Source organism: Triticum urartu, chromosome 5A (genome assembly GCF_056163025.1).
Source record: "Triticum urartu cultivar PI428250 chromosome 5A, HENAU_Tu73, whole genome shotgun sequence".
Classification (NCBI taxonomy): domain Eukaryota; kingdom Viridiplantae; phylum Streptophyta; class Magnoliopsida; order Poales; family Poaceae; genus Triticum; species Triticum urartu.
In genome coordinates this window covers 648,906,427-648,929,628 of record NC_141877.1, presented here as the reverse complement: position 1 = coordinate 648,929,628, position 23,202 = coordinate 648,906,427, and the positions used below count along the sequence as shown (strand labels likewise).

Below are 23,202 nucleotides of genomic sequence, written 5' to 3'. Positions count from 1 at the left end.
GTGACATAATGTGTAATAACAGCACGTAATGCAATAAATATCGATATAAAAGCATGATGTAAAATGGACGTATCAGTGACCCGACAGAGCTTAGCTTCTATAGCAAGCATTCCTCTAGGTTTTTCTATTTTATTAGTTTTTAGTCGGTTTAGTTTATGGGTTTACCAAGAACATTAAATTAATTAATTAAAAATTAGCATATTTTAACAATTTGAAAATAGTTTAGAAAAACACATGATATTTTCTAAAATTCCAAACATTTTTATTTAAAGAAAAATAAAAGTTGATTTTTTATAGTTCTGAACATTGTTTGAAATTTGTGGGGAAAACATGAATATTTTAAATAGTGTGTGAACATTTTTCAAGAAAGTTGAACATCAATTATTGATCATTTTTAAAAAATGGGAACATCTTCTAAAATTTGTGAATGTTTTGAAGAACTTAAACATTTTTAAAACTTTGAAACTTTTTTAATGAAAAAGAACTAAAAATGCAGAGAAAAAACATATTGAAACCATCCTAAAAAACAGAACCGAAACCATCCTAATAAAACAGAAAAGAAACATTCCTAAAACAAAAAAATGGACCCAAGGAACAATCTAGCTGAAACTGCCCACGGAAGCCACAAAGAAATTGCCTTATGGCCATTTGAGCGATTCATCTAGGGTGTCCCCGCCTCCCGCCGCCGTCCCCGCCTCCCGCCTTGAGGCCATGGAGGTGCGGTGGATCCCGGGCCATGCCGGTGAGAGGGCTCCTGCTTTACTTTTAGGTGTTCTTTTGAGCCAGTTTAGAGTTTGAGTCCTGCTCAGAAAGATGAGATGTCGGCGACTCTTTAATGTTAGAATAAGGTTTTCCCCGTCTAGCCCCCATTCTAATAGTGCATCTAGTACAATTGGAGGACGTGTGGAGGTTTGTCTCCCATGGATCTCCCGGGATTCGGCCAGCATTCGTTTTCGATTGATCCACTTGGATCCGGTCATCGTTCGTCTATGTTTGTGGATCTTCAGGTTGGATCCTTCTGATCTATGCTTCTCTTCATCAGCGGTGGTTGCTGTTCTGGTCTACTGGTCTTATGGTCGTAGCACGATGACTTCCCGACTATGTACTACAATAAGGTTTTTCCGGCTCCAGTGAGGGAGGGGCAATGACGGCGGCACGCTTTTGGCTTGCTTCAGTGCTTGTAGTCGTCGCTAGGGGGTCTATAGACCTGGATGCAATTTTTTTACTTCTAATGTTCTTTGTACTGCCTTGACAGATGATAAAAAGATCGGAAGTTTTCCCTGCAAAAAAATCCAGACCCGAAACCTTCCCAAAACGACAACTCTGTTGTAGCTAATTGGACCGATTCATCCCACCATGGCCTGCTACGCTTGCAATTTATATCTACACCTATTAATAAAGGAAGGTGTGTTTCTCTGAATTTTGGTTCGTTTACCGTATAGAATTATTTTCTCTCATACCTATTTGAGGTAGTATTGAATTTTTATCCGCCCGCGCATAATTTTTTTTGGGTTCGGCCTCCAAACCGTGCAATCAAGGGGTCTGCTTCGTATTTTTTCTTTGGTTGGGCTGCAGGGAGTCAGTCCCCTATGTGGGCCAAGGGGCCTGCTACACTCTAGGCAAGTCGATTATAAGTACATAACTCATGTGGCATTGGGTCTCTGCTGGGCCTGACAAAAAGACACGTCGGGTCTTTCTGTTATCATTAAATAGTACCACCTCAACCCTTAGTACCAAAACCATCAATTTATATACATCTTTGATTTACCTATTATCGATTTACCCATCAAGTCTGCTTGAGAACCAATAAGTGGAGGATGAGGATGATGGCGTGAGAAGAAGAGAATGAGTCCCGCTAAAGGAAGAAAGGGATATGCTATCACATGTGGGCTAATTGGTGGTGCACAATAACAGCTTGATTCATAATTAAAGAAGGTTACACACTATGCATAGTAAGATTCAGTAAGTGATGGATAATTACACGAAGGTGGAGAGAAGACTGCATTAATGAATACGAGTAAGAGGCAAATAGGAATTGCCGTATAGGTGGGCAGACTTGCTTGCACGCGAGAACATGGCTCTGCACCCATAGCCCCGAAAAATAGAAAAAAAACATCCACACAAAAAAGGTCTTCCAAACATGATAGCATCATTTATTTGAGAAAACAAAAGCGATTGCTAGTTCGTATGACAAAATCAATAGTGTTTATTGCAATAGGGTGGAGCTACGATAAAGCGGACGACGTCCGATTTCCATCCGACATAGCATAGGTCCATCCGATTTTCATCTATCATTGGCAACCATTACATGGCTGTCGCGAGCTTGATCTAGCATGTTGCTAGTTCTTAATATCCACTAAAAACACTAGATTGCGTATCAAACATATTATAAAAAAATAATAAAAATCTTGATAGAGTTGAAAAAAAGAGGCGAGCAAGTCAGAGGTAACGCGTCCATGTTCTTACAAAAGGTTACAAGTATATTTTTAATACTCCTGTGCCTCTAAACACCCCTATCATACCCTTTTGTACCCGTGCCACTTGTGACTCAGGCAATTAGGGTTCCTTGTCTCCCGACAGCGCTGCCTCTGGCCTGCCTGGTCTCCCGAGGTGCATTGGGCGCCGACCCTGGTCGGCAGAAGGGCGCTCCCGCTCCTTTTTAGGTTTTGTGTTTGTTTAGGATTTGTGTCCTAGAAGACTCCCTGCCTAGCATCCGTTTCGACGGTGCATCTTTCGTCATTGGACGACATGTGGAGGTTGTCTTCGGTGGATCTCACGGGATTCGATTGGCATCTTGGATCGGATCTTCGTTAGTCTGCATTCGTGTGTTTCCATCTAGTACTTTTTTCATGCGAGCATTGCGTTTATACCGTTCTTAAAAAATCAATATCTTTTTTATAACAAAACATTAAGGGTGCGTTTGGGAGCCAAAGTATTTTTGTAGTTTTTAAGGAATACTGTGATTTCTGAAAAAAAACCTTGGTATTCAATACTTTGAGTCGTTTGAATAAAGAAAATACTACAGTTTAACAAACTGTGATATCTCTAAAACTGTGGTATTTTTGTAGTATATAAAAAAGAGGTCCGGACCTCTTTTTCAAAAACTGAGAAATGTTGGCTGAGTTGTCTCTCTGTCCATCTTCTGGCCATCGACGCATGTGACACATAAAATCGATAGCTAGCCGATCGATCTATCCGGCTAAAGCGGCGCACATACACGTACAAATTATGACTTAGTGCCGGCTGGAAACACATGTCGACTTGCAGTGCATGTCGTAACTAGCTCTGTCTTTGATTGATTACAAGAGATAACTCTATACAGATCCTTCCTAGCATCTATTAGGAGAGAACATGCCTGTGCAAAGCTGCATGCATACGGTGGCGACTAGCATAAGCTGATCCATGAGTGTAACTATGTATACATGCAACAACGTAACAATCTGTGTAAACCAAAAAAAAAAACTGAGAAAAACTACCACTTGACAAACACCTCGGCGGTATTATCGAAACTGAGAAAAATCTATGTTTTTCAGAAACTGAAGTATTTGTTGCCCATCTATTGAAATACTGAGGTTTAGAATACTATGGTTTTGAAAAAACGGTGTTGCCAAACTAGGACTAAGTTGACAATGAGAACATATGATTGCCACTCTGGTGGTCTTGATTCATACATGTTGCTCCCTCGTGGGAGCAATCTTTTACAGATAAAGTTGGGTACGCGTACAAGGATATCCCCATCATCAGTAATAATAAATTATAAACAGGAACCAAACGAGATCGTAACAAAGGGCGCAAGAGACAGGGGAGGGAGGGAGGGAGGGAGGTCCGGTCGGGTCCGGTGGTTATTTGGCTGGGGAGGGGAGGGGAGCCTGCCAGCCAAGGAGAGCCAAGGACGGGGCAAAGGTTAGACGCGCGGGATCGGGTCTGCCGTCACCACCATCGGCTCCGCCCGCGTCGCTCTCCGGCCCCGTGCCGCCCCTACACCGCACGCACGCACGCTCGCTCGCTCGCTCGCCGGATTCCAATCCTCCCCCCACCTCACCATTCCTCCTCTCCGGCCCCTCCAATCCAACCCCCCCGAATCCTCTCCTCCTCGTCCCCCTCGCGCGGCCTCGTCTCGATCCGGAAGGAATCTCCCCGGCCGGCCTCCCTCCGATTCCGCGCCCAACTCCCCAGGTCCGTTCGCTCTTCTCGCCGTCCGTAGATTCGGTTCCTCTGGTCCTTTCCGCCCCCGAGATTCACCGATTCCCGTTCCTCCCGTCTTTGTTTATCAGCTTGGGGGCATTTTGGAATCGTCCTCCCTCCAGGCGTCTGCCTCGGCCCGAAAGATCCAATTCGGTTGGATTCCTGCCCCCGAGCCGGAGCCCGGCCGGAGGTGCCCGACCTGAGAGCGCCGCGGAGGGAGTTGATGCCACCCGGCGATGGATCGCCGAGCCTTCAGGAGTAACTCGTGCAACGGCAAGAACCCGGCGCCTCCCCCCTCGTCCGCGGCGGCGCAGGCGGCGGTGTACCGGACGTCCTCGGCGCCGGTGGGGGGCTCCAAGGACAACGTCGGCGAGCGCAAGGCGCTGCTGCCCCGGCGCCCCGAGGGCGGCACGGCCCGCAAGGCCTACAAGGGCCCCAAGCGGCGGGTGCAGTGGAAGGACACCCACGGCAAGAAGCTCGCCGAGGTCTTGGAATTCCAGCCTAGGTGAGCAAACCAAGCAACCTCCTCTTGTTAACAACCTCCGTGCATCCTTTCAATATTATTTTTTGTGCTGCCGTAAATGTGTTACATAGATGCAACATGCTTCTTTTGATCCTGCACTACATGATGCCGATGCCGATGCCGATGAGTTCCGTGCAATGTTTCCTTGTTTGGCTACCCAAATTAGCTGCATAGGGGTTGCTTGGATAGTTGGAACTCTTAGGTGGGCGTTTCTTGTCAAGCAGGAAAGGGGGAAATGATTGCTGTAGTCACGAGGTTCGGTGATCAAATGATATGTATCCTGCCAGGATACCACTTTAGAACATGTGATCATGTGATCCATTTGGGGTGTCACAATCTGCCAATTTCAGCTTGCTAGGTGAACTGAATTATTGTGCCTGGGGGCTTTTCAACATCCAATTCAAGTAACTGGGGTCTATGCTTCCCTTGAACTCTTCTGAAGTAACATGTGGCTATAATTTCAGTTTTAGTTTGTCGTTTACCTGACCTATAAATTCACCCCGAGTCCGCCGTGAACTGATTAGACAGAAACATATTCTACTTGTGGTGCCGTAAAAGTTAAGTACGAACTGGTGTTGCAAAATGATCGCACAAAGTCTTAGGCAACTAATCCATAATCGTGCTGGTGCGCAATTATGAACCATTTGTTGGAGTAGAGATTGGTCATTATTGATGTATCAAGGACTGGAAATGATACAGCCCTTCAAAGTGGAAAAAGATGAGAATTTATGATGAGGCTGCTGCATTTCTTGGCCTCAGTGGCAGTATTATGTCTCCATTAGCCTATAAGAAAAACTGTGTATTGGTCTAGTATTACTTTTGGCACGCTCTTCTTACAGGCATACAAATGATATGTGCTGTCATATGTGAAGGTGGTCTGTATATGTTTCTCAGTTGTTACTGTAACTTTTGGCAATATAATTCAATCTGTATGCTAGTTCCTTATTTTTTGAACTTTAGTTTCTGATTTCTAGTCAAGCCATGATCAGTAGACTTTTGGCGATTTTATTTTCTGAGAGTAGACTTTGGCGATTTGATTAAACAAATTGTTGAAATTTTGATCAGTATCAGTAGACTTTTGGCAATTTTATTGAAAATTTAGACGAGTTGAACCTCGTCGTTTATCAAAATGTATTTATTAATTATGCATGTTGGGGTGGGTCTGCACATATTAATGCTAATTAGCAGTAGATTATCGAACATCTGATTCCTCAAATGTTCAACTAATAAATTTAGATCCAAATGTAATTATTAATGTTGATTATTATGATTTATCTTCAGTAAATTGGGCAATTATACATTATACTGTTAGGAGCTAAAGTGGAAACCTATCCCATTCAGAAGCCTCTCTTCCACGCCAGGGATTATCCCTGTCACTGTTTTCTAGTGCCCTATCCTTGCTCTTCGGACCTTTACCCTACCCATCACGTAGACTTCGTTAAAAACCTAGGATTGATGACACATATACCTAACAAGGAAACAGTAATTAAAGTGGCAATACAGTATGGTTTATTTATTTCCTTTCATAACAGCTGTAGTTATGTAACTTGTTCTAAGGCCTCCTGCATTGGAACAGGAAATGTTTAACTTATCCGTACCATTTCTGGATGCAAAATTCGGTTACGCTGCAAGCAAGTTTAGTAATATAGCAGTCTAATTGTTGGATTGAGGTAATATGTGATATCTGGCGGTTCAGGACTGAGGACTTGGACCACCCTATGAATTGAGGACAGTTCACATGAAAATGCCCTGTTTCCGCCTACACAACACCATTCCATTAGTCCAAATTAATCTGCATCGGAACATTCATTTATTTTAACAACCATGAAATTACACAACTGTAATCTGATCTTAGTTGAACAAGCTTAGGTAAGCTCTGTTACTTTGATATTGATATTAGGAAACCCTTGTTTATGTTCTTCACAGTTACAGTTTGATTAGTCCGTGATGGTACCCTACCCTACATCTTTGTTCGGTGTGAGTTCAGTTTAACCAAGTGAAACTTGTTGGCACATGACTTCTTTTGTTCTCAAGATATTTGCTTCACCTTTTTTTCCATACGACCCCCAACAAGGGACAGGGTTCTCATTTGTCGCACTGTGTAGTAATTGCTTACAGTTCCAAATTGCTTATTTTTACACGAGCAGTACCTTTTATAGTCTTTGGAGTTGCAGAGGCATAATGAATACTTTGTTTTATCAGTCTGTAAGTTACAGTGGACCTTAATCTTTACCGCTGAAGTATACTTCTGTAAGAACTTTAATTACCTCAAGTTGTCTTTCTTTGTACTGGCACCAGCTTTATAATAGAACCGACATAAGGTGCGATGATATGTGTTAATTGAAAATGTTGTTCTCTTTTGGGATGCTAGATGGTATTAAAAGATTTTGAAATAGACCAGTATAATCACAGCAGTATTAGTATATTACACATTAATTATCCCAGTGAAACTTGTTGGCATATGATTCTCTCTCCCTCTCCCTCTCTCAGTATATTTACTTCACCTGACTGCCGTTGCATATTTATTGCACCCTTTAGTCCTCGGAGATCAGTTTACAGTTCCACATTTTGCTTTTTTTAAATGACCAGTACCTTTATAGGCTTTAGAAGTTGCAGGCGCGTAATAAATAATTTGTTTCATCAGTCTTTCTTTCTGCTGGCATCAACTGACAGTAGAATCCACATTGGGTACGATGTATGTGCTAATAGAAAATGATCTCATTTGGAATCGTAGTATCTTGGCCGAGATACAATACGTTAATAACCCCATGCATCTAAAGAGGTGGTATCTAAAAAGGTCTCATTGGACTGTCATTATGTTGGTTGTTCAAGAAAGTCCATGTACCCATCACAAGAAAAAAAGAGTCCATGCTGACATTTGCTTGTCTTGATTTTCTTCCTCTAATTGCTCTGCCATCTGTTTTTTTTTTTGACAATTTGCAGTGATTCAAGTGACTCGGATGATGATTATTTGGATACTTGCATATGCTCAGTCATGTAAATATTGCAGTGCTGAATCTCCGGTGCATCTTGCGCAGGTGGAGAGTATGAGTGTTTAGCAAGAGCTGTATCTTAATGTTATGCATTGGCCTAACAGTCTTGTATAGAAAAAGGTTCACTCCAACAGGCTCAAACTATCTCATGTAGTGCAAGTCAGGGCTGTGACCTAGCAAGGACTGGCGACGACGAGCCCATATAATCTGTTGAATGCGCAAGCAGCAGGAAGTTGCGTCAGAATTTTGAGATATCGCCACACAGCAGATAGAAAGGGTAAAAAGGGACCCGCAGCGTTGGCAGCAGCAGCAGCAGCAGCAGCAGCCTTGCTCTCTTCCTGACGAGTAACGTTATGTGTGATAAGCAAAATGCTCTTAGAAATCAGACACGGGCATTTTTGCGGGGCTGGAATTGCGACCGATTTTTGTCAATAGTATCTGCCTCTTGGCATGTTAACTAACTAGCTGATGTTCCTGTGTGTGTGTGTCTGTTGCTGTCATGACACGGTTAACATTATTGTTGCATGAATTGATTGATGCCATCAATGGATGCTGTAATTGCAAAGTGCAAGGTTTGTCACATTCATGTGCCCTATCAGGCAGTTCACTCTTATCAAAAGGGACCTCTTTTTTTTTCTTCTCCGGCAGAATATAAGCTTGCTCAGAGCTCAGTAATTTACCACTTCCTCTGCTCATAAATATAAGATGTTTTAGACTTGTAAATATAATACGTTATTTACAAGTCTCAAAATGTCTTACATTTAGCTTTCTTATCATACATTTTTGACACCTTTTTTAGCACTCTGTCTGTGTGCTGATATTGTGTAAATCAGTATCCTGACATGTGTAACTAGTACAAGAAAGCTAAATGCTACGCACACAAAAAGGTTTATTTTATTAGGCTAAAAAGGGTAAAACAAAATTAAGTTTTTTTTAGGGGAGTAAAACAAATTTAAGAGAAAAAAAAGGGTAAATGTATGCCACAGGCCTGCATGCAGTGCGACGCAATTCCCGCCACACAAACGCACATAGGATTCCGACGGCCCGGCCCGGCCCATTGTGGCGGCCTCGGATTCCTTGCTCCGTCATGGGATCCCATCCGTTCCGTCCGCGCATCCAACGGTCACATGCCAGCTGGGTCAACACGACCGTTACCACTCGGGCTTTGCCCTTTTCCCCCAACGGCAGCTTCTCCCCTCCCCCCCAAATGCCGCGCCCCCTTCACTACTACTCCTAGCCCACATTCTCTTCCGTCTCCCCCACCCCAAACATCCACCTCGCCGCCGCCGCTTCCCGCTCGCCTGCGCCGACGAGCCACCGACGCGCCCCCCGGCCGGCCATGGGCTGCTTCCTCGGCTGCTTCGGGGGCGACAAGTCCAAGAAGGAGCGCCGCCACCGCCGCCGCAAGCAGCGCTCCCCCTCCCGCTCCCCCTCCAAGGCCCACCGCGACGCCGACGCCGCCCCGCTCCTCGCCACCCTCCTCGAGCTCAGGTTCGATCCTTGTCCCATCCGGTGTTACAGCTGGTCTCACTCACTGACCGGCTGCTGTTGGCCGATCGATTTCGGTTTCATTTTTCTGGTTATAAATTAGGGATTTGATCTCTGTTTGTTTTTTTCTGGTTGATTAGGGATTCCGCCGATGATCTGTGCCTGGCCGTCGTCGCCAAGAAGAAGGTGACGTTCGACCCCAACGTGACGGCCTACGACGCGCCGCCGATCCCCGAGGGCGAGGAGGCCGCGACAGAGGAGGAGGAGGGCCGCGCCGCGGCGGGCGGCGAGGAGGCGTGGACGCTGCTGGGGCCCCAGTGCGCGAAATCCGAGGCGTTCCCGCTCAACCACAGGTACGGCAACTGCGCCGGCGCCGACGACGACAGCGACTACGAGGACTGCTACGACGACGACGACGATGAGTACGATGACGACGACGACGAGGAGGAGGACGGCTTGGATGGGATCGACGAGTGCGCGGTGGACGACGACGAGGAGCACGGCGGGCTGCTGGGCATCGCGCGCGGCGAGGAGGAGGCGTGCGAGTCGCTCTTCCTGCTCCCGGCGCCCAAGACCACCAAGGACAGCGCCGGCCAGACTGGAGCCGCAGCCGAGGTGTTCAACTCGGTGGAGAGCTTCAGCCAGTGGAAGGACGCCACCAAGCCTCACACCGCCGCGCCCAAGGATTCGGAGAAGGAGAACTTGGTCACGCTCTCCGACGACCCGGCGACCGTCCCGGCCATGAAGCAAGAGAAGCCGGCGGGGAGCTGGGACTACACCCCGAGGACGCCGAGCAAGCAGGAGGCGTCGGTGGACGCGAGCCTCTCGACGTGGCTGGGCTCCTCGGGCACGCCGGAGAGCAACTACTCGGTGCGGTCCTACTCGCCGATCAGCCGGGAGGACCGGCCCATCCTCGGCGCCCTCACCGTGGAGGACATCAAGATCTCGTCGGCCAACTCGTCGCCGAGGCGGTCGCGGTCCCCGAGCCCGAGCCCCGACGACATGCCCATCCTGGGCACCGTGGGGGCCTACTGGAACTGCAGCGGCGCCAAGGGCGGCCCTGACGATTCGGTGACGAGAGGCGGGTTCATGAAGACCAGGAGCAGATTTGGGCAGGTGAGCTCTTAGCGAATTGAGCTTTGGTTGATGCATTTGCGGGCTCCAAATGTGTGGTGCTCACGATGTTTTTACCCGTTGCAGAACTTGGCATGATGAAAATGGTGAACTGCCCTCCTGAATTATGATGAAATAGGCTAGAAAGAAGAGCTGTGAATTAAGAGAGAAGATACAGTGTGAGTGAGTGAGTGAGAGATTGTTCCATGAGTGAGAGATTCTTTTATGTGTTTGTAAACATGTCATGTCAGCATTCTATATAGCATGGTATTCTTTTTGTGTGGCATTGTCAATATGATGTATTATTGTTTCACCCTTCTGTCAATAATCAGTATGTGATGTACATTTGAGTTCGTTTTGACCTTTCTGAACTGTACCTGCCTGCTTTTCATTCAGTTATCTGCAAACGGATTCCCTTCACCTGAACAAACTGTCCAGTTTTCCCCACGATCCAGTTTTCTCTTTGGTGAGCGACGAACAGCGCGAGGATCCACTTCCCATCTTCAACCGCCGGCGGCGAGCCCGTGGGATCTTCCTGCTTCCATCTGCTGCTCCGGCAGCCCGTGGGAGCTTCTACTTCGGCCTGTAGATAGTTTAGGAATAAGTATGTTTTTGTCACTCAAATTCCCCAAAAGTATAGACTTGATTTATCAAGTTTTTTGGTATAATTTGGTCCTTCAAGTCTCAAAACCGAATAAGTTTGGTCCAAAATCAGATTTTAACCAGATTTGACCGGGTTTGACCAGGTTTGATGAACGAACAGTAAATTCAAAAAAATAGCAATAAATATAAAAAAACTCTGAAATTTTGTGGCAACCAAGATGCTTGGGTGCATGGAAATTTGTGTGGTGTTTCAACATCCGAAGATCTCCTCGCAAAAAAAAAAGAAAAAACATCCAAAGATCTCGTGGCAAAAACAACAACTAATTTTGGCTAAAAAAGCCAAAATTTGTTTTTTTAGAGCTCCTCGGATGTTATTTGACCACAAACATTTACATGCACCAATCGCACCCAAGCATGTTGGTTGTCACAAAATTTTAGATTTTTTGGAATTTACTGTTCATCGGTCAAACGTGGTCAAGCCCGGCCGAACTTGGTCAAACCTAGTCAACCCCCAGTCAATGTGCTAAAAAATCAGGTTTTGGACCATACTTATCCGGTTTTGAGACTTGAAGGACAAAATATATACCCAAAAAATCTTGAAAAACAAGTCTATTTTTTTGAGGAACTTGAGGGACAAAAACATAAGAATAGTTTTCACGGCTTCGATGACGGCGACAGCGTCACTCCGTCGAATAAATTTGCCTCGACTCCCACCATCTCAGTGGTGCTCTCCTGGGAAGCGCCGGAAGGTCGATGGCTCATGTTCCTCTCTGGTTAGTCGGATCAGCGAGGCTAGTCTTTTCACATTCGCGGTGGACGTGTTCTTCGACCGACAAGCGACTCTGGTTGCGATGGTGCTCCTTTGGATTTGGTTGTGATGGATCTTCACCTCCTTCCACTCCGGCGGTATTTCGTCGACAGTGGGTGACAATGGTGGATGGTTGCTTTTCTGTGCAGAGGGATAGAAAGTAAGAGCTGTGAATTAAGAAGATACAGTGTGAGTGAGTGAGTGAGAGATTGCTCCATGGGAGAGAGAGCTTTCTATTCTTTTATGTGTTTGTAAACATCTCAGCATTCTATATAGCATGGTATTCTTTTTCTGTGGCATTGTCGATATGATGTTCTACGTATTATGTCACCCTTCTGTCAATAATAGAGGTAGAATGTACTGCTGCATTTGAGTTCGTTTTCACCTTTCTGAACTGTACCTGCCTACTTTTCATGTTCTGAACTTCAGTTATCTGCGGAACCTCACAACACTGTCTGTATTGGAGGCTTAATATTAGCATCACTAGTGCATACATGCAAGCATATAACTCTGTAGCTCACATGAATATGGACCTAGGATTCCTATTAACATCTGAGATGATGCATTAGCATCTGCAATACAAGAGGAAAGAGCAGAAAATTTCAGATAGTATCAGGCAAACTTCTCTTCCCCTGCAGTGAAAAATGGGAACTATATTTGCAAACGCTTCAAGCGATCAATTATTTGCTTCCAACACACACATAATCCACTTGTCCACACAAATTAGAGTCTGCACCTGGCTGCAAATAGTGGTGCATGCAAAGCCTATTGTCACCTCCTCTTTGGGAGCTGGAACGCGCGCTTCAGGAACTGGCTGGCGGCCTCGTCGTCGCGGTGGCAGAGCACGCGGAGGATCGTGTCCGGGTCCGTCCGGCACCACCGCCTCGTCGTCAGCGGCACCGGCAGAGCGGCCCGGGGCGACCCGCCGCACGCCGCCGCCGTCGTCGTCGTCGTGGCGATGCTCAGCTCCTCCACGATCCGCTCCGCCGTCTGCCCCATGAGCGCGACCACGCCCTCGGCCACCTCCGCCTCGCTCTCCACCACGTCCTCCGCCACCAGGCCCTCCCCGCGCGTGCAGAAGGCCCGCTTCAGGCTCCGCAGGTCCTCCTCCACCATCCCGTGGTCCTCCCTCGTGAAGCTCCGGTGGTTGCCGCCGGCCAGCAGCACCATCAGGAACGCCTGGAACGAGGCCTTCATCACCTCCCGCACCGCCACCGGCTGCGCGCGGTCCACGAGGAGGGAGACGAGCAGCGACAGGTTCTGCTTCAGCGTGCGGAGCGCCGGCCGGATGCGAGCGTCGGCCACGCCGCCCGCGTAGAGGCCGTCGTAGAACGAGTGGTGCGAGTCGAAGAAGATGAGCCGGTACGCGGCCACCTCGGCCACGTGGGCGATCGCCGTCTGGGCCGCGGTACGCGCGTGGTCGAAGTGGCAGCACGGCGCGGCGAGGAGCCGGCTCGTGGTGGACGGCGAGGTGCATGCTCCCCCGCCCGCGGAGAAGAAGGAGAGCGACTTGTCCAGCGCCTGGATGTGGCTGAGGATGTAGTGGATCGTGTTGAGCCGGACGTAGAGGCGCTGCGTGCCGCGGCTGGTGGACGGCCGTGGGTTGTGCCCGCCGGCCGCGCTCACGCTCTGGCCTCCGCCGTGGTACGACGCGTTGCCGCGCCCGCTCGTCAGGGGCGCCCGGCACGGCGCCACCGCCGCCCTCTTCCACAGCCGCTTGATCGTCGAGTCCTGGTTGCACCTCGTCAGCGCCGGCAGCGGCGGGAGGTAGCTCTGCTTGTTGCCGCAGGAGGCGAGGAAGGAGACGTAGTCCTGGAAGACGGCGCCGAGGCCGTCGGCGAGGTCCTGCAGCATGCCGTCCCTCGCGCTCACCGGGATCGCAAAGAACTCGTCCAGGGTGGCCTTGGCCAGCTTCATCAGGTCCACCGCCGACTGCGCGTACGGCTCATTCTTGGACCTCGCGGTCCAGCTCTACGTGACCATGCCATGCCACGACAGAGTTAGTTTGAGACACTTTGCAGGAATGGAGCATGAACATGCGTGATCAATGGAGGCAAGCTCACCTCGGTGTCTTTGGCTCGGAGGAGGCACTCCCTGGCGACCCTGAGCCGCTCCTCGACCCACGTCCGGAGGAAGCCGACCACGACGGACTCGACGTCGTAGGGCACCACCTCCCGCACCACCGGCTCGCCGTCGTCGTCCACCACCATCTGCACTAGGGCCTTCTCGAGCCTGCCCGCCGCGTGCAGCACGCGCACCAGCTCGTCGGTCAGGCAGACGGCCTTGCCCAGGTACTGCTTCAGCACCACGCCGTAGCAGCCGTGCAGGGTCGCCGCGGCCACCGCCGCCGGGAACGGGTGCCACCGCCTAAGCTCCCGGCTGAAGCACTCGCGCTCCCACTGCGCCAGCTCCTCCGTGTCCCTGGCGAGCTGCGTCAGGATCCCGCTGGTGTCGTCGACGTCGCGCTGGTGGCCGGAGACCATGACGTTCTCCTGCCCGAGCCCGCTCTCGAGGACCTTTGTGAAGGCGCTTCTCATCGAGCAACGGATGTAGTAATCGACGCGATCGCCGCCGCATTCGTGATCCGCGTGCACACTTTCGGCGATGATCTTGCCGGCGCCGAGCGCCAAAGACAGAGCGCACTCCAACGCCGCGGTGCAGGTGCCGGTGCCGCCATTCCCGTACCATTCGTGGTAGTCAAGCAGGCGCTTCTCGGACCAGTCACGTATCGCGCCAAGAGCGGTGGAGAAGACCCGCGCGTACACGGGGTCACGTGGGTTGTCCTGCCTGGCGCCGGCGTCAGCGGCCACCTCCGCGAGCACCGCGAGCGCCGCGCCGGCGAGGTCCGGCTCGACCTGCCCGGTGGTCACGTACTGCTGGAAGAGGACCCAAGCGAAGCACACGTTGTGCAGCATCCGGTTGATGCCGAGCGTCGCCCACGTCCTCCTCATGAGCTCCAGGAGCTCGTCCACCTCGTCGAGCACGACGGTCTCGTCCCTAAGGTCGAAGATGCCCTGGAGGAGGGAGACGTAGAGGAGCACATTGAGAGGGTACCCGTCGGCCCAGTGGCAGGCCTCGCCGGCGGGGGCGGAGCGCCAGGCGAGCGCGAGCACGGCGTCGCAGAGGGCGCGCATGGCGTCGGAGGCCTTGCCGGTGTCGATGGCGCGGGCCTCGGCTGCCTCCATGACCTCGCGGAACCGGAGCACGGAGGCGCTGTGGCGGTGGTCGAGCGGGATGGAGCTGTGCAGGATGAGGCCCGCCTCGAGGAGCTTGAGCTGGCGGCGTTGCCACTGGTGGTGCTCGGCGCCGTCGGCGAAGTCGGGCAGCTTGAGCTGCCGCAGCAGCTCCAGCGGCAGGATGATCGTCTCCGCTCTTCTTCCCACCTGCATTTCCATTCAGAACGTACATGAAATCTGATCGAAGTATCGAACACATGCATTGCACGAAACCGGCGCGTCAATGGCGGTGCATGAACGGACCTGTCCGACGAGGGTGCGCATGAGCGTCTTTCGGAGGCGCGCGTCGCCGTGCTCCGTGACGCGCATCTGCTGCCGCATGATCTCGGCGGAGGTCATGGGCCGCCTGGCCCTGGGCGAGCCGGCCGGCGCCCGCACGGCGCGGCCGGGGGACCCCGGCGCGGACGAGGCGTTCAAGCTGCCGCTGCGCAGGGCGGTGGACGGCTGCGTGGCCCTGCGCGCCTTGAGCCCGAGCGCGCGCTTGACCCGGCTGTTGACGACGTTCATCCCGGTGCCGCCCCTGGGCCCCGCGCCGATCCTGGGCGAGGCGTCCCCGCCTTCCCCGCCGTCCCACGCGGCGCCCTTGGCGCTGCCGCCGGCGCCGGCGCGGCAGGACATGAAGAAGACCTCGTAGGCGGCCTCGCGGACGTCGGCGCGGGAGAGGCCATGGAGGTGGCCGAAGGGGCAGTCGAGGGCGTCGGCGGCGGCCGCGGTGCCGGGGCCGGGGCTGCCGTGGAGGGCGTCGGCGTCCGGGGAGCGCGCGTAGGAGGCGGAGCGGGAGCGGTAGTGCTGCAGGAGGCGCGGCCCCATGGGCATGGATGTCCGGCCGAGCGCGTGGTGTCTCGGGCCGAGGGAGAGGCGGGGGCGACCCAGAAATGGTGGAGGCGAGGGAGAGGCCACGGCCACGGCCACGCGCGCGGGAAGGACGGAGGCGCCCCCCGCAACCGCCGCTCCACGCTTCCATGCCCCGTTATCCTCGGCTCGTTGCAACATGGCAGCAAGGCAGTGTTAGGAAGTGCAACATGGCAGGAAGGCGCTAACTAATGACATGAGTCAACCATATATGATTGTCGCTCAAGTGTCTTGCCCAGATCCCTAGAAAAGAGTGTCTTGATCAGATCAGACTGGGAGTGCTCAGTTTTTAAATTTATTTCTGGCTTTTCTTTTATCTTATGCCTCGATGGTTTCATTTTTTTTATGTTCAATGGTTGGAGCATATATAATTAGTTTCTTTTAATAGACACTGCACAGTGCACACTCGCTGAATGAAATTATATCCAGTAATTGACCAGAGTTCCAATTGCCAGCTGCTTCTGCATTATCTTCTTTTACAAGATATATATATGTGGATGGAGCATACTGGTATAAAAGAAGCTATCACTGGAGCACGCATGCATGGATGGAGGAGCAACAGAAAAAGAAAGAAAAATGATTTCCATCAAACTAAGAACGAAATATGTATGTGGCAACCGTGTGGCAGATTGCAAAAACGACCTAAAGCATCAGGTGCCGTTCGATTTGGATCACGCGACGCACAAGTTTTTGCTCGAACGCCCAGAACGCCCACCACAATCTTTCGTGCGACTGCATCCCAACTGCCCCGACGCCCGGGCCTCCTTCCATCCACAAACGAGGCCACTATCCACTCTTCCTCCCGAAGAGTAGGCCCGTCGGCTTGCTTTTCCTTCCTCCTGAAGACAACACAGCCGTCGCCCCGCTCCTCCTTCGTCCTGCCAGCGACGGGACGGGATCCTCCGGCGTGACCTTCCTGATTGATGCTCCACGGCGGCGCGATGGAGTGGGAAACAATGCAGCATCTGGACCTCCGCCACGCGCGGCCGGCGCGCCCGCTGTAGTTGCACGACGCCGCCTTCCGCGCGTCCCAGGTCGTCGTTGTTCATGGCCTTATTTTCCTGATGAAATCGTTCATGCACGCACGCACATGCCGTCGTGGAAACGGGCTTTCCACCGGGAGGCAGAGAGAGACACAGCCGAGCCAAAATTATCAGGCGGCTCGAGCAGCACGCTTCGTACTGAAAGCAGTGGACGGTGGTGAGGTTATCTGTCTCGTGGCCTTATATCTGAAACTTGTGAAGAAAAGCAACATTTTCTTAACTGAAAACTGGCATGACCACTCCACATCCTCATCAAACCATCACCAAATAGCAGAGATCCTTTTTACCTCTTATTAATGCTTGATCGTTACTCCTCCTAGTGCGTTGATCAAGCATACGACTCACCTGCCTATGTGGTTTCTGACGAGAGCACTTCTTCTTCCTATACGTTTTAAGTCTGAACTTGTTGTTCTAAAACTGAAAGTTGACAGTCCAGTCTAAACTAGTTGTTCTGAAACTGAAACTTGACGCTTGGCTCATGCTATACTAAGAACCTCTGAACTTGACGCTTGGTCGTATGATATTCTTTTAATTAGTAGAATACAAATGAATTACTGAAAAGTCATACACTATACTAGTATACTACTAAAGAACCTCATTTGTACTGTTGAAATTAGGTTTGAAAACTTTTACTACTGAATCTCATACGCTAAAGAATCTCTCAACCTCATACACTACTAAAGAACAAGTTTTAGAACCTCAAACAGTACTAAAAGCCTTTGAACTTGAGGTTTATACTACTAAAGACTTTGACACTTACTACTAAAAATCCCCATATTCTATACTAAACCTTAATGATGTAAAAGTTATGAAAACTCATGCTATTTCAGACGCTTGACATTACATCATTTCAGTAGTACAAATGAGGTTATATGTCTCTCTGTTCTTATACTTTTACATCATTTCAGAGGCTTTTCTAGTAGATCACTTGTACTACATTTTAAGACCTACCGACTTGCGCATAAAACACCATGATAACTTTAACCCGAAATAAAATATTACAAGAATATATCATTTATAACTTCTGTGTAAATATTATGGTAATTTATGCACGACATACCTGATAATTTACGTAAAAACACCACATGGTAAATTTGACCCCAGAAAAACATTATTAAAGACAAATCCTGGTAACTTCTATGCAAATAGCATGGTAGTATACACACTGCAGACATGATAACTTACACAAAAACATCGCGTTAATTTTGATCTAGGGGAAAAAATTGTTGGAAACGTACCCTCGGTAAATTTTGTGTAAACATCGTGGTAACATACGCACCACAAACTTGAAAACTTAAGCAAAAACACCATGATAACTTTGACCCGGATGGAGGAAGTTATTGAAAAGTAAACCCTCGGTAACTTATGTGTAATAACATGATAATTTACCCACCGGAGACCTGATAACTCTTGTTCAAACACCATGATAACTTGTTGACCCTGAATTTTTTTCGTTGAAGAACATTACCCCCAATAACTTCTAGGTAAATAGCACGGTAATGTATTTACTGTAGATACAAAAACTTACGCAAAAACAGTACTCTAGCTTTGACCCACGGAAAAAGTAGTTGGAAACATATCGTTGGTAAATTTTGTTTGATAGCATGGTAATGTACGCATTGCAGACCTGATAAGTTACTCACAAACACCATGATAAGTTTGATTTGGGTGGATGAAGTTGTTGAAAATATACCCCGGAAATTTGTGTGTAAATATCACGGTAATAATCTTGATTTGGGGAAGAGTAGTAAAAAGTGGTCGAAAAATACACTGGTAGATTTTGTATGTAAATAGCATAGTAAATTACACACCACAATCTTGATAATTTAGGTACAAACACCGTGGTAAATTCGGTCTGGAGATTTTTTTTTGAAAAGATAGCCATGGTAATATACCCATCGCATACCTGATAACTTACCTACAAATACCATGGTAATATTTTACTCGGTGGAGAAATTGTTGAAAACATACCCCGTAAATTTTGTGTAAATAGAATGGTTACATACGCCTCACATACCTACATACAAACACCACAGTAACTTTGATCAAGCGGGAAAAAATGTTAAAAACACCCCCCCCCCCCCCCCCCCGTTAAACATCATGGTAATATATAAACCGCGGCTGATAACTCATGTACAAGCATCGCTATAACATTGACCAAAGAGCATGGTAATATACGAACCGCAGGCCTAAAAACAACATGGTAATATAAGAACCACATGCACGATAACTTATATGAATACATCATGGTAATATATGAACTGCAGTGTCGGTGAACCATTTTATGCCTCCGATAACTTATGTGAAAATAGCACGGAACTTGCATATAAAAGGCATGGTAAATTTTGGCTAAAAAAATCATCGGAACATGTCAACATGGGATCTAGTTTCGAAGATCTCGTCGCGACGAATCTTTTATGTAAAAACATTTTTACACTGGACCGACGGTTTGAGCTACAAAACATTTTAAATTTTTGAATAAAGAGAATCTAGAATGACATCATCTTTTTTATCCTCTAGTGTATGTATCTAATTAGAAGAAGAAATGCACGTGAAAGGAGAAAGAATCAAGCTAATGTATGCATCTATTTAGAGTGAAGGAAGTAGAGGTTATATGGCACACATGTGCCAAATATCATAGTCCAACTAAGAAACCACAGCTAGCTAGCTTCTCCCCCTGTACATAAGTGCTTCTGCCACAGCACACAGGAGCAAAACCACCAAGGTTCCGAGCCAGTCCAAGTAAGCAAAACAAGCAGGAAGGCGACTTAATGGTAGAACATGGGGAAGAGAACATTGATCAAGTCCAGGCTAGCAGCAGGCAGCACACATTCTGATGATGATAGAAAGAAAGAAACATCTGAAGCATTCTTTTCCTCTGCTGTATTTTCTTGTGTTTTACACTTGATCAGTGCTGTCTTCCCCATGCTTCATATCTTGCTTGTGCCCTTTTTTGATGATGATACAAACTGGAATTCAGCATCTCCACCTCTCCAGAGCCTCACAAAGATAACACTGCAAACAAGAGGAAGATGCCAGATGGAATCTGTAGGTAGGGGTCATGACCAAGTAAGGCTTCCCAGCAGGCTGCAGAAGCACTTGATCCCTTCATCTGGATCGACCAGACCAGATAAACTATTCTAACTGGGACAAGGATAAATTTCATACTAACGCCACAGCACAAAACAGAGTTATAAATATGTTCTATCTTGCATATGTAATTGCCACCGAATAGTAAACCATTCGCCAGGGAATATATTATAAACAAGATAAGATCCATGCATCAAAGCGCTCAAGCAGGAATTACATAACACTTTCATGGGCATGCAGTTTTCCTTCTCAATCAAACTACCACTAATAGTTAAGACTTCTTAGGTGTTTCGTTGATTCTACTCACCAAGACCTGATTGATTGATTGACGCAAAATCAAGTGCTTGACAAACAGTGTAACACACAAAGCGCTACAGTTCAGTATGGATTTTACCTAGCCTGAATTTGTTTTTGGAACCGTGCAGGAGATCCCTGCATGTGAATGAATCTTCTTACACCGAGAGGAAAACAACGACTAAAATAGGCCAAGTGCTCCCAGGCTGGCTCAACCGCTCAAGCATCGGCCAAACAAGTGAAAGCAAAATCTAACTAACTGGCTAACACCAAGCACTGCCCTAGACCTTTTCTAAGATGATGGGAGTGACTTTGTCGCCAAAAAATGCAATGGCCCAAACGACCAGTCCAGTCTCATTCAGTCCTTGCTGCCAGATAAGCTCCCCTAGCCGCAATCCACCAAAAAAACGAGTTCCTGATCCAGTAAATGAATGGTAAACTTTAGGTCAAATCTTGACTGCACGTGCAATTTCAAGGGCGCACAACATAGATAATGTAGCACAAGTACAAAATATGGTACAGAAAGACTCAATATTGCCATCCAACAACAGCACCCTCGGCACCAATGTCCTTATAGTATGTGCAATTTCTCCCATGAGTACTGTGCACCGGCAACTGTTAGACGAATTTGGAAACATAGATCTTGTCGTGGCTCTTAGAATATATAAAAAAGGGAGATTCCACACAATTTGATTTGTTATTCTTATAAACACATGGACAGCTGTATTAAACAACCATACTAAATGGGCCTTTACCATCACTCTTCTTAGCTTCAGAAGTGCCTCAAATCCAGATGCATATGGGGAGGGAGATAGATTAGTAAACAAGGGCTGTAAACAAAATGTTGACACATAGCGGACTCATGCAATATGTACAGATGATGGTCTTATTAAGCTTCTGAAGGAGAGGATAGAAGAAAAGACTAACCTACAAGTCAGCGCACAAGTAGGCTGGCATCACTCCTTGGCTTTCTCCTCCTTATTGCACTCAACCTTTTGATTTTTTTCATCCTGCTCTAGTCGATCAGCAAAGTCGTGTCTCAAGGTATGGACATTCTCTTCGGTCACGTCTGTCTGTATCATTTGCATCCAATGCTTTGTGGACTCGGTTCTGCTTTTCCACCATGTAATGATACTTTTTGCCAACGCCATGACATATATTGCACAATCATACGATTTTTTTTGTCTTGGTGTGGACACCTGCACAACACCGGGTGCATCAGGGAAGACTGCACCGAGTGCTGTAGCAAGACGATCTGCAGCAGAACGGTTTAGTCCATCCAGAGAATCCATGTGGTAGAACTGTGGTGGTGGCCCGTTGATGGCATCAATAAGGAATAAAGACCAATGTGTGCCCATGTCTGCCCGCCCAAAATTGGTGTTGTTGTTAACCGGCAAGAGCACAAGGCGACTGCGTCGTAGTAACTCGACATTGATGGCTGAAGCATCTTGAGCATACGCCGAAGACACCGTTGCATCAGCAAGATACACTTCATCATCATTATTGAGCTTAGTAGAAGATAAATGTTTCAAGTACTTGGTGATAACACCGTCTGCTACGAAGTTGTTGGTACGAAGATCCACAATGTCTGAGCTGACCTTGTCCACCACCACCACTTTCTCTCCTTCAGATTCCTTTTCCTTGTCGCCACTAGCTATCAACGAATCAAACTGAAAGTTGTCTTCTTCTTCTTCTTCTTCTTCTTCTTCTTCTTCTTCTTCTTGATACAGAGGCACATACGGCAAACCCCCTACACCTCCCCTTAGTCCCACCGACGAATCAAACTGAAAGTTGTCTTCTTGATCCAGAGGCACATGCGGCAAACCCCCTACACCTCCCCTCAGTCCCACTGACGAATCAACGTGCTCCTTGTCGGAAGTCCTTAAGTTCTTGTCAGTTAAGCCCATGCGCCGAAAGGTCTCGTAATAGAGGATGTTGATGCTACTACCCCCATCCATGAGCATCTTAGTAAATTTGTAACCACCAACCTGCGGTGCCACTACCAGGGCCAGTTGACCTGGATTATCAACCCGGGGAGGGTGATCCTCTCTGCTCCAGACAATGGGCTGTTCCGACCACCGTAAGTAATGAGGGACTGCCGGTTCAACAGAGTTCATCGCCCTCTTATGAAGTTTTAGATCACGTTTACACAAACTTGTGGTGAACACGTGATACTGCCCGCTGTTCAGCTGTTTTGGATGGCTCTGATAACCCGACTGCTGCTGCTGACCTCCTTGACCGGACTGCTGTTGGTTATAACCACCCTGGTTTCCCTGAAAACCGGACCCTGAACCGTCGCCCGGGACATGAAAGCCGCCACCTCCTGAGCCGCCGCTGGGCCTTGATTGCCATCAGACATATTGGAATTCTTAAAAGCTTTCATGATTGCACAATCCTTCCATAAATGAGTCGCTGGCCGTTCCCGGGTGCCATGCCTCGGACAAGGCTCATTGAGTAGCTGTTCAAGAGATGGACCTGACCCGCCGGATCGAGGGGGTGGTTTCCCCTTGCGCTTCTGACTGTTACCCTGTGCATTAGCCACAAATTCCGGGTTATCGTCCGCCTTACGCTTATTGCCTCCTTGATTTGCCGGGTTATGCTGCTGACCCTTTTCATTACCGTTCTTCTTTCCCTTCCCTGTCTTTTCCTCATCAGACGCGGGATCCTTGGTACTATCAGAATCGGCATACTTGACTAAAGCCGCCATCAGCGTCCCCATATCATTGCAATCACGCTTAAGGCGCCCCAGCTTCTGTCTCAGAGGTTCAAAGCGGCAATTTTTCTCCAGCATGAGAACTGCTGAGCCGGCATCCATCTTGTCAGACGAATGTATTATCTCTTTGACCCGGCGCACCCAATGAGTCATGGATTCGCCTTCCTTCTGCTTACAATTTGTCAAGTCCACGATCGACATAGACTGCTTGCAAGTGTCCTTAAAGTTCTGGATGAAACGAGCCTTTAGATCTGCCCATGA

General features: G+C 48.4%; 4 protein-coding genes across 6 annotated transcripts; 2 read left to right on the top strand and 2 right to left on the bottom strand.

Moving 5' to 3' along the window:
- The first annotated feature begins 3,807 nt into the window (after window positions 1-3,807).
- LOC125530779 (uncharacterized) lies at window positions 3,808-8,339 on the top strand. 2 transcript variants are annotated; one of them, XM_048695183.2, is made up of 4 exons: window positions 3,808-4,176; window positions 4,275-4,690; window positions 7,652-7,746; window positions 7,856-8,339. In XM_048695183.2, the coding sequence occupies exons 2-3, from the start codon at window positions 4,422-4,424 to the stop codon at window positions 7,707-7,709; spliced, it is 327 nt and encodes a 108-aa protein (XP_048551140.1). In that variant the 5' UTR covers window positions 3,808-4,176; window positions 4,275-4,421; the 3' UTR covers window positions 7,710-7,746; window positions 7,856-8,339. The 2 variants fall into 2 exon arrangements, with proteins under 2 accessions (XP_048551140.1, XP_048551139.1); XM_048695182.2 differs by having other exon boundaries at window positions 3,810-4,176; window positions 7,652-8,339.
- Window positions 8,340-8,887: 548 nt separating this feature from the next.
- LOC125530778 (uncharacterized) lies at window positions 8,888-10,579 on the top strand. 2 transcript variants are annotated; one of them, XM_048695181.2, is made up of 3 exons: window positions 8,888-9,192; window positions 9,330-10,305; window positions 10,390-10,579. In XM_048695181.2, exons 1-3 carry the CDS (start codon window positions 9,041-9,043, stop codon window positions 10,399-10,401), a joined length of 1,140 nt encoding a protein of 379 aa, XP_048551138.2. In that variant the 5' UTR covers window positions 8,888-9,040; the 3' UTR covers window positions 10,402-10,579. The 2 variants fall into 2 exon arrangements, with proteins under 2 accessions (XP_048551138.2, XP_087378359.1); XM_087522233.1 differs by having other exon boundaries at window positions 9,330-10,579.
- A 1,743-nt stretch (window positions 10,580-12,322) lies between these two features.
- LOC147973762 (protein unc-13 homolog) lies at window positions 12,323-15,838 on the bottom strand. The gene is made up of 3 exons (XM_087522232.1): window positions 15,193-15,838; window positions 13,777-15,096; window positions 12,323-13,684 (listed from the first exon to the last, which is right to left on the bottom strand). The coding sequence occupies exons 1-3, from the start codon at window positions 15,763-15,765 to the stop codon at window positions 12,485-12,487; spliced, it is 3,093 nt and encodes a 1,030-aa protein (XP_087378358.1). The 5' UTR covers window positions 15,766-15,838; the 3' UTR covers window positions 12,323-12,484.
- Window positions 15,839-20,864: 5,026 nt separating this feature from the next.
- Window positions 20,865-22,135, bottom strand: LOC125532460 (uncharacterized). The gene has a single exon (XM_048696514.2). The coding sequence runs from the start codon at window positions 22,133-22,135 to the stop codon at window positions 21,185-21,187; it is 951 nt and encodes a 316-aa protein (XP_048552471.2). The 3' UTR covers window positions 20,865-21,184.
- Window positions 22,136-23,202: the final 1,067 nt, after the last annotated feature.

Excerpts from the sequence above, each read along its gene's own strand:
- LOC125532460 (XM_048696514.2), bottom strand. The coding sequence starts at position 22,135 with ATGGGCTTAACTGACAAGAACTTAAGGACTTCCGACAAGGAGCACGTT.
- LOC125530779 (XM_048695183.2), top strand. The coding sequence starts at position 4,422 with ATGGATCGCCGAGCCTTCAGGAGTAACTCGTGCAACGGCAAGAACCCG. Across the intron at positions 4,691-7,651 it reads GTCTTGGAATTCCAGCCTAG|TGATTCAAGTGACTCGGATG; the intron begins GTGAGCAAACCA and ends GACAATTTGCAG.
- LOC147973762 (XM_087522232.1), bottom strand. The coding sequence starts at position 15,765 with ATGCCCATGGGGCCGCGCCTCCTGCAGCACTACCGCTCCCGCTCCGCC. Across the intron at positions 15,097-15,192 it reads TGCGCACCCTCGTCGGACAG|GTGGGAAGAAGAGCGGAGAC; the intron begins GTCCGTTCATGC and ends ATGGAAATGCAG. Across the intron at positions 13,685-13,776 it reads TCCGAGCCAAAGACACCGAG|AGCTGGACCGCGAGGTCCAA; the intron begins GTGAGCTTGCCT and ends ATGGTCACGTAG.
- LOC125530778 (XM_048695181.2), top strand. The coding sequence starts at position 9,041 with ATGGGCTGCTTCCTCGGCTGCTTCGGGGGCGACAAGTCCAAGAAGGAG. Across the intron at positions 9,193-9,329 it reads GCCACCCTCCTCGAGCTCAG|GGATTCCGCCGATGATCTGT; the intron begins GTTCGATCCTTG and ends CTGGTTGATTAG.